General features: G+C 39.7%; 1 protein-coding gene and 1 pseudogene across 2 annotated transcripts in view; both read right to left on the bottom strand.

Moving 5' to 3' along the window:
* Positions 1–2,095, bottom strand: part of LOC146768320 (dynein axonemal heavy chain 5-like) — a 38,854-nt pseudogene extending 36,759 nt beyond the window's left edge. The window contains exons 1-2 of the transcript XR_014952785.1: positions 1,958–2,095; positions 1,368–1,597 (exon numbers count right to left, since the gene is read on the bottom strand). The product of XR_014952785.1 is annotated as a dynein axonemal heavy chain 5-like (transcript). The remainder of the gene's footprint in view (positions 1–1,367; positions 1,598–1,957) is intronic.
* Positions 1,411–10,489, bottom strand: part of LOC110469814 (dynein axonemal heavy chain 5) — a 125,050-nt gene continuing 115,971 nt past the window's right edge. Inside the window, 7 exon segments of the mRNA XM_085561441.1 lie at positions 1,411–2,073; positions 3,218–3,370; positions 4,768–4,980; positions 5,795–6,010; positions 7,194–7,401; positions 9,027–9,176; positions 9,631–9,824. Of these exon segments, the coding sequence (XP_085417567.1) occupies positions 2,053–2,073; positions 3,218–3,370; positions 4,768–4,980; positions 5,795–6,010; positions 7,194–7,401; positions 9,027–9,176; positions 9,631–9,824 (1,155 nt within the window). The 3' untranslated portion in view covers positions 1,411–2,052.

Genomic DNA, 10,489 nt, shown 5'->3' with positions numbered 1-10,489 from the left:
CTGAAAAGACAAAAGAGATATAAAGAACAATTAAAGCTGAAAAAATGGGGCCCTAAGGGCATGATCATAAGGCAAATGGAGAACTGAATCCAAGTTCAGTAGTACTCTGCTCTCTATTTGCTATTGCCAGTTGAAGGACATAACATGGTTTGAAATTTCTGTGGGTTTAAAGTGAGCACCTAGGAACTGATGCAAACCAATATATGTAAATCGACACTCTAGAGTAATTAGCGTTCTTATTGCTTCAATCTGCCCACTGAACATTACTTCTTATCAATGTATTATACCAAAATAAAATTTCCCTACTTTTAACAACCTGGTTTGAAATGTATTTAGTATTTGTACTATATAGTACAAGTCATCAGCTACTTCACTGCAGAATTAGAACAATAGTCTAGTCATGCTCAGTACTTCAGTATTCATTATTTAGTATCTTGGCTGCTGATCATGCCTTTTGTAAAACATTATCTATGCAAAATAGCATGTTAGCAAGATTTGCTTTTAGAGGTGGAATGCTTTTCAATAGAGTTTTCCAATTTTATGTTTTGCAGTTGATTATTCTGTTTTACATGCCTATTCAATAGCATTTCCTATTCTGTATGCAAAAACTCATCACATTAAGATAAATTACATATTTTCACAGAGCTGTCCTTAAGCCCCATAAGTTTCCTTTCCATTCCTACATTTCTTTACTGCCTCAAAGACAAAACATCTCCCACCACCTCACTCCACCTCTTGCTTGCTTCCATGAGCTCAAAATCAGACTTGTCCAGAAAAAAAACTTTTTATAAATATACATATTATATATATATGTATATATAAAAAATATGTTATCTATAAATACAATATATACCTGTATATATATATTTATATATATATATGTGTGTGTGTATATAATCTATGAGTATCTTGTATGTTGTATATACATACATACATATATATATATATATATACATATATATATATATATATATAAATTACATTCATTTTTGATAGGAGTGAAAGAGATTATTTAGATTTAGGTTATGAAGGCTACAGAGATCACAGAGTTTATGTATAAGAAAAATGGCATTTTAGGTCTGGAACATATATTGTCAATATGTACAGCTTACTTGTTACAAAGCTCTTAACACCATTAACACCACGTATAGAGACCTATCTAAATATTAGGAAAATTGACTACTATCAATTATGAAGCAAGTCTGAAAACACATTTTCAATGGAAGACTGGGAAGAGATTTGCTATGTATACAATGATTAGCAGCAGCTTCATGAAATCCCTGCAGCCCAAAAGATTTCAATGCAGTTAAATAAAATGTTACCTTGAATTCAATGGAAATAACATCCTTTACAATACTGTTACTTACTGTTATTCTCTGCATATATCCTTATAACTGGCATCAGCTCAAAGAGCACCTTGGGCTTAGATTCTGCCAGTCTCATGTTTCTTCTGTCCCAACCAGCTCCTTCTAAATACAGCCCATACACATAGACACCTTCTGAAGGAGGGCTTGTGATATCATCCTTCATCCATTTTGTGACTTCATTGCAGCACTACACTGTCAAGAGCCCATTCTTTGTTGGCTCTCATTATTTCCTGCCCAAACCAGACAAAAGTTAGGTGGTTACATTTACACATGAGCACAGAATCCTTTTCCCCAGCTGTTATTAGAAATATATTTGTATGGTCATAAAATATCCTCTTTAGTACAAAGAAATCCCACCAATCCTTTACAATATTCATGTTCAGAGAAGTCTTACTTTTCTCTAAGGGAGTAATGGCATGGCACTGCAAGAAAGCATTCAGTATTTTTTCCACTATATTTGATTTTAATTTCTTTCTATTATATAAAGTATCTAAAGAATATACCAAGTAATACAGCCTCTGGATGTCAATGGTAGCCAGCTTTTGTGAACACAAAAATTTCACATATTTGATGAGATGAGAAAACATTACCTGCATGTGGTAAGTGAAACATATTTTATAGGGTTATCTTCCTTTTCCTGCACCTCTTCAGTAACTGTATTTCTAATGAGTAAGAACTCACTCAGCTATAAAGCTATGTAAAGAAACTGCAAAAAAAACTGTTAGTTAATGCACTGGACAATACTCAACTCTCTGTAGCCCAGTTCTTTACTATGCCACGCAAATAAGTTATGGCAAACCCAAGTTTTATCTTAGTCTTCCAATGGCTTCAAAAATCTTTCTTTGAAGTAATTGGAATGAATACTTGCCCTGTACTGCAGTTACATGGATGATCTAAAAGAACTCAAGATTTATAGCTCAATGATCATTCCTCCTTCTCATTTCTATTTGTTTTACAACACAGCAAAGTCCGGAAACTCACTTTGGTATTTACTTGGGATATTAAGTTGTTACATATTCACAGTTCCTTTTTACAGAACCATAAAATTCTGTCATTTCCAACTGGTTTCAATCCTGCTAGTAAACCTTTTCCACAAGCTTGGATGCAAAAGATAGTTCTATTTTAGGATTGTTCACTCAAAGAAATATTTCGTTACAAAGTTTGGGCTTTCTTTTCCTGATGTCCCATTGTATTTTCACCTGAGTATTCTTTTTTAATTTTACACACTCCAGATGCTTACTGTTTCCCATATATCCCTTTATGCTGACCAACACAGGCATTTATTGCTTCATTTTAAAGCAAAAAAGTTGCTGAGTAGCCAACACAATCACCAAATTAACATACATGCATTAGCAAACACATCAAATATCATATTTCTATGCATCAATAAAGGAAAATCTTTCCCACTTCCTGAAGAAAGACTTAATCAGCTACTGAACAGCAGCAGTGAAATGTAAGACTAATTCGGAATAGCTTATCAGCCCATTGTCCAGTCAGGTATGTACTGAACACAGAACAAAAAAAAAGGGGGGGAAAGGCAAATTCATGGGCTTAATGGCCATTCTCAAAGATATCTCAATGGAAACATGAGACTAAATATTTTTCTAGTCTACCTTAATAATGGTGTTTGGTAGCCTCTACTCATTTGGGCCTTGGTCAACACAGGAAAGATAATTTAACACATTTGTGGTTGCTATACTGAAAAAGTATATGTGAAGGAAGAGTTAACTCAGGAAATGTTACAGTCACAATCTTCTCACGTGTATAAACTCATCCTTCATCAGACAATACTTTCTGTTAAAAAAAGCATGCAAAAAAATAAGCAAAATAAGACTTCAAACACAATTTACCTGTCTCACTGCAGTTAAAAATCCTTGGGGATTAAAAAACCCTGTCGTCCAGAAACAGTTTGGTCGACTTTCAAAAATACACTTGTAAAACTGGTGGTTTATTTCTAGAAGCTCAGTAAACCAGAAACCAAGAGTACTGGAAAGCCAAGATGCCTAAAAACCGTAAACATGTTTTAAAATAGCACATTGCTGTCAAGCAAAGCTACATCTTCCCATGGTAATAAACAATATAATATTAGCAAAGCATACTTGAAGATCATCTATCATATCTTAACTTTAATCTGATGCTTAAACTTTGCATCCCACTGAAACCTGAAGGAAATTCTTCTTCTGCTTAAAATCATGTCTACTATTCCATTTACATGTTTAATGCTCTCTGTGGAATTGTCCATTTTATGACATTTTTGCAAGGTTAAACAGCTGTATAAGAGAAAAAGAAAAGTTGTATACATGTCTTTGTAATTCCAAGGTCAATATAGCAAGACAATGTGATTTCTGTAGGACTGTTCTGCATTTTTATTCTTCTGGATAAAACCTACGGAAAACTGAACTTGGACTATGTGGAGATATCGCTGTGTTGTGAAGCATCTGTTCACATCTAGGTTTTCTACCATGAAAACACTTTTCCAGTAGAAACAAAACAAGCAATCAACCAAAAAAAAACCCCTTTTTTCTTAAAAAAAAAATCTTTCCATCAGTTGCCATTAAGAGGTCTAATTATCCCTGAAAACAATTTATATGGGGAGAGGCTGAGATCTGGGATTGTTTCGCTTGGAGAAGAGATTAAATAGGTTTATATCTCATGTGGAGGACTGAAGAAGATGAAGCCTGATCCTTTTCAGCAATTGGACAGAAGACAATGGGAACAAGACAAAATGTCAGAAATTCTGTTTCAACTTAAGGAGTTTTTTGTTTGTTTGGCTGATGGTTGGTTGATTGGTTGGTTTTTACTGTGAAGATGATCAAAGAGTGGAATGGGTTGCACCTCTCTGATTCTGGAGACCCCTGGGAAACCTAATTTTACTGACCCTTCTTTAGGAAGTGTGATTAAACTACACTGTCTCCATGGGTCCTTTCCAGCATCTACTATTCTGTAATTATGTGGCTATTTCTCAAACTCAAAGCACACTGATTTTGACCAAAATGGACAGGCCACTTCTACTTAACCCAGAAAAGGATGTCCAATAATTATATATGTCCAATAAATAACACCATCTTAGTCCACTAATGTGGGTGCTAATTTTTAAAATCCATCATCATATTTTAAATTTCTCTCCTCTCTCTGGGTTTTTATACTGCCAATATGTAACAGACTGTTAAAATGGAACAAAGCTGCATCCTTCATATTCATTTCAATTTTCATAAATGAAAGAAGGCTTGTTTTGAGTATGTTTATTTTAGCACAAAATCTATTCCAGCAGTTGCACAGCTCTGGTTAACACTTCTGAAACATAGTTTGAGAAAAATGTTTACTATAAGTCTAGCAGTTTAATCTAGTCTTCAGAAATAGATTTTTTTATTTCTTTCCAGAACAAGTGACGTACACCTACCTTTTTCCAGCTAGCAGGAATCCTTCCATTATACATGCAGTCTAAAGCATCCCTCAGATTTTCACTCATAACTATTGTCCTATCAATGGCAAGTTTTAGATCAGTCAGAGTGCTTCTCACTAAAGAAATAACTCTCTGCATTTGTTCAATCTCCTGTCACAAAAATATGTGCATAGGTTGAAAAGGTCCCATATTCTTTAGTTTTTCTTTTACCTGTTCGTAGAAAACCAAAGATCTTTCAATAGAAGTGAAAAAAATAAAATTGGCTTTATGTCAGTGTTAGGCCCCAGTATGATCTTTGAGACATAACATAATTTATTTATGAGCTTAAATGGTCAGTTTGGCACCTCCCTTGAATCATCTCCAAGAGAGAAACACAGGATTTTTTTCCAAGAGAAATCTTTGATGCTGAGACTGACTATATTTTTAGTCCAAGTCATGATTTAGTCTTTGAGCTAATGCCATTTAAAGAGCTTGTAGGCTGTTTACCTTAGTTCAGAGAATTCAGCTTTAGTTCCAACAAGCAATTCCAAGGTTCTTTTTGAACAAACTAATAAAGAGTAATTGCCCTAGCCACTTTGCTTCAGCCTAGCAGCAGTGCCTGGGAACTATCACAATAGTAGGCAGTCCTGTATTCTAATCAAACTCACTGATACATTTTTAATCAAAAGTGTAAAACAAACAAATAAACAGCTGTATTAACATAACTAGAAATTTTATAGTGTCAACAACCTCAATTAAAAGCTGATGATCCTACCTCCCTCATAATGCAAATGACAACTTAAACATTAACAGGTTTAATATTTCTGAAAAAGTCCTTACAAAAGCACTTCAGCACATATTTAATGACTTCATTGTAAACATCAATAGTTTGACCACACTTCTTTAAAATACAAAGTATTGCCTGTATTAATTAATTCAAACATGCTTTTAGAAAAGTTTTTGGGAATTTGTTGGTGTTTTTTTATTTTCAATCCATAAAAGGCAAGATGGACCAAATGTTTTTGCCAGAATTTCATTAACTCACTTCAAATGGTACATAATCAGCAGGAAGTCTTTCCAGCATATCATCAGCCAGTGTGGCTACAACTGCCTCTTGAGTTTCACCTCCTCCACCAGAGCTATCTTTAGGACGAATACTGAGGATGGTGTCTAATATACCTCTGGAAACTTTACTTTGGTAGGTGATATCCGCATTGGGGTGCAAACCAAACACCTCTGGTGTGTCATAAGCAGGAAAGCTCTACATAATAAAATATAAGAGTACAACTGGAGATTTAGAAGCAAATTATTTTTTAAAAATCCCCAAACAAAAACAAAAACAACAACAAAAACAAAAATCAAACTCAACACACAACAGAACCAAATAAAAAAAGGAAAAAAACCCCATAGATTACTGTTAAATAACAAGCTAGATTTCTTCAAATAATCTTAAGCCAAATAACTTGCTATGGTCTATTTGTCATGTCACAGCCCAAACCACACCAAACAAATTGTGTTTTAACAACTATACACTATTTTAATAATAAATCTTTACTCTCATATACCTGGACCTTTTATTTCAAAGAGGTTGTACCCAATGTCTGGACTCCATTCTTTGCCCCCTTTAATAACTTTGTGCCTTTAGGTATGTCCCACAAGCAACACGCTTGAAAAAGAAAATATATATTACCGTCATGAAAATTTTAACATTGATAACCAAAATTAGTTATCACTAATAGATATGCAAAGTGCTAGAAATCAGTTTAAAAATCTATGAATGAAAGACAAAATACAGGTGTTGCCTTCATGGGAGGCAACAGCGACCTGGTTGCAAGGAACAGCACGGCAGCCCAGTCTCCCCTGGGCCACTCGGGCTAACGACACACGCAGGACACCAATGTGGTGGACGGTCGAAAAGCCTTTATTATCTTATCTCATGGGTTTAAATAGTCTTGGGGCACTCTGCTACGTCAGGGAGGGTTGGCAGGGTCTCTAGGGTTAGTCAGGAGTGGAAAACTACTGGGTTAGGTGTGGTTACATTCTTTGGGGTAATGGATAACATGTTGCAGGGTGAGAGGGGGATGGGGGTCTTTCTTTCCCTCACATCCCGAAATCTTCCGTTCGCCTGTCCCTATCTACTACATCTCCCCCCTCCTTTTCATAAATAAAATGAGGTAGTCGTAGATATAGGCACTGGAGTGAGGTACAAACTTGTAACTTGGTAAGGAAAAAAGGGGTTTGGTAAACCTGAGTAATTCTCGCAAGGTGAGTTTCGAAGGCTTTTGCAACTGATTGTGTTCGCAGTTTTTGGTTTACAGCATTTGTTGCTGGCCCACGAACAGAATGTTCGCCCGTTCTAGACGGGCCTGAACAAACGAGACTAGCTTGTTCAGCAGGCATGGTCCTATGGTAACAGCTAAAAGCAGTATTGCCAGTGGACCTACCAGGGCAGAAATTAAAGCGGTGAGCCAAGGTGATTGATTGAACCAGGATTCGAACCAGCTCTGCTGGGTTTCCCTGTCTCTCTTTCTCTGAGCCAGTCTATCTCGGAGTTCTGCCATGGAGTCTTCAACGACTCCCGTATGATCTGCATAAAAGCAGCATTCCTCTTTCAAAGCTGCACACAGTCCTCTGCAGGTCTTTGTTGATGGTCATTTGCAGCTTAGAGAGTCCATGCTGTTGGGTTGCGATGGCTGAGACACCCGTGGCTGTGCCAGCTACTCCCAGGCCAAGCAGCATTACGATAGTTATACCTGTGATTATTTCTCTTTTGTGGAGTCTGTCAGGTTCTTCAAAAAGGTGGTACACTTCTTCATCTGAGTGGTACAGGACCCTAGGAACAATCAGAACTTGGACACAGAAGTCGATAGAGTCATTAAATTTGGCAAGGAACACACAAGGACTCACTCCTGACCGTTGGCAAACCCACATCCCACATACGGATGGGACCACCCACTTATTGGTCTTTCTGTTGGGCTTGACAACTTTAGTGCAGAAGTTGCCTTTCTGCTTTGCTAAAGTTGCATTGCCAAAACATTTGCCCTGTCCTGTAATTTGACTCAGGGTGATTCCTCTGCGGGGAGTGTCCCATCTGCACTGGTGGGGGGCACTGGCTGTGGAGTAACTGAAGGGGGTGTCTAAAGCAATGCCTTCGTAGAAAGGGGGTTTAACATCATAATAAAGCCAACAGGAGTTAGTCAGGTTCGGTTTGGTTTCGTTTAGGGTTAGAAAGGTAGCTTCTAGCATACGAAAGATTGGGTTTGGATCGGACTCGGCTGTGCGGCTTAAAGCTTTACTCAGTTTTATTTTAATTGCGTTGGCTCCGTTCCCTCTGTCTCAGAGTCCCAGCCGGCTTCCGTCAGCTCTTCCGAGCTGCCGGAGCTGCTGCTGGACTCAGAATCGGAAGTCGAATGCCAGTGCACTTCCGGGGCTCGGTGCCGTTTTGTGCGGCTCCGACCCCGCTCCTCCCCCCGAGGGTGGCGCCGCTGCTGCCCCCCGGGCTCGCCCTGCCTCCTGCAGGGGGGGGTTTCTCCCTTACATGGTGGCGGCGTCAGGCGCGGCTGCCGATTGGCTCCGTGCCCTCTGCCGCTCTCCTCCTCTTTCTCCCGCACACGCGCATTGGCAAAACTCCGCGCCTCTGGGCTCTTCGCGCCGAGACTGCCCGCGCCCCGCCCCTCCCCTTGGCTGCCGGCGCCATTTTCAAAGGGGTATGGGGGTAGCATGGGTAGGATCTCCTCCCGAGCCACGGTTTCTGCATTTCTGGCTTCCCTCACCAGCCCCTGCTAATAGAACTCTGTGCGCTGCTGTACCTCCGGCAGTGGGTCACTGACCGGCGGTGGTGGGGCGGATGGGGAAGCCGTGGATTTTTGGGAAGGTTCCGCAGGGGGTTTTGGGCTCTGGCCCGGGGAGGGGGGTGACGTGCCAGGCCCCCCCGGATGCCCGCTCCTGGGCGGATCACCCTCAGGGGCAGTTTGCGTTGCCGCTCCTACGCCTAGCTTGGGTGTAACTAATAAACACGTACGCGCTGCGCTCCATGTCTCCTGCTCTTCTAATGCTTTGTGTAGGGCTTTCTCTACTTTGCTCCATACCTTAAGGCATTTGCCGCTGCCTGAGGATTTTGTGTCCTCGGCCAGCATGGCTGTGCATTTTTTCCATATCTCCGGATGCAAAACATCCACAGGGCATTCAATTGCCCCAAGCTCAAGCAGCCTTGCTATAGCAAGATAAAAGTCTTTGAGCTTACACTCAATTCCCCATTGCTTATGAACCTCACTTACGACCCTGGCAATGGCATCCACGACGATCGCGGGTCTGGGGACGTCTCCCCCGCCGAGAACACGGTCTCACCGGTCTGGCCGCTGCTCTTGTCTAGGCGACACCTGCTACCCGAGCGAATTTTTCCCGGGTTTCGGCACCAGTTATGTTGCCTTCATGGGAGGCAACGGCGACCTGGTTGCAAGGAACAGCACGGCAGCCCAGTCTCCCCTGGGCCACTCGGGCTAACGACACACGCAGGACACCAATGTGGTGGACGGTCGAAAAGCCTTTATTATCTTATCTCATGGGTTTAAATAGTCTTGGGGCACTCTGCTACATCGGGGGGGGTTGGCAGGGCCTCTAGGGTTAGTCAGGAGCGGAAAACTACTGGGTTATGTGTGGTTACATTCTTTGGGGTAATGGATAACATGTTGCAGGGTGAGAGGGGGATGGGGGGGTCTTTCTTTCCGTCACATCCCGAAATCTTCCGTTCGCCTGTCCCTATCTACTACATACAGGTACTCAGAAAAAAGACAAAAATTATAGGGAATCAGGAACTTATGAGAAATATTTTATGAGAAACAACTTATGAGAAACAGTTTTCATTTACCAGCCTGTATGTACTGAAGGTATTGATCCACCGTAGTACATTTGGGTATGCTGTATCCTTTGTAGAAACTGAATTCCTGACTGAATGTGTTTTCACTTAACCAAATCTTTACAAAGGTTTTCATGAGTCTTTTGTCAAAGTCATCTGTCACATGACCACCATAATGGATCTCACCTGTCATGTAACAAACAGTACTCCAGCAGATCCCCTAAAACCAAGCAGAAACCACTGACTTCAGCTAATCCCCTCTTATTTGCTTAGACCTCCCTTAGAAAAAACAGCTGATGTACCATGTCTGTCCCATTTGAAAGAAAGTTACTTTCTTGTTACTCTTTTTTCATTATAGTCTGGCATTCCCTGAACACCTGCAAGGATTTCTCAAAATAGAATTTGCTGAAATTGAAGAGCATCTTAAAGATAGCAAGAAGGTTACAGATATATTTGAATTCTCCTTTCACTTAAAATGCCAACTGCAAACTGCTCTGACACAGTCCTCTCTGTATGACAACTGACCATATGAAAGTGAGAAACAGGAGACATTCTTGTATAGTCATTTAAAACCACTTTTGACTTCTTCATGCTGCAAAGATAGGTGGCAGAGGGGGGAAATCTTACTTTTACTCAAAATGGATTGAAACACAAGAGTATTTGAAATATCTCTTTTAAACAAATTGACTTAGATTGAAAAGAAGGTCTATACTTCTAAGGTTTATATTTCTGAGATGGCTGGAAAGGCTTTTTTTTTAATGTAGAGGTTAATATAGAAATTAAATATGCACTGGATTAGAAGTATAAGTCTGCTGCTGTAGAGACAGATATACTTGAAATATTGAATATTTGTGGAAAAAACAATAAGTTAAAATCATTTTTGTA

Source organism: Lonchura striata, chromosome 2, assembly GCF_050655825.1.
Source record: "Lonchura striata isolate lonStrDom1 chromosome 2, ASM5065582v1, whole genome shotgun sequence".
Classification (NCBI taxonomy): Eukaryota; Metazoa; Chordata; class Aves; order Passeriformes; family Estrildidae; genus Lonchura; species Lonchura striata.
Note: the sequence above shows the minus strand (reverse complement) of the source record. Positions and strands in the feature narration are given on the sequence as shown.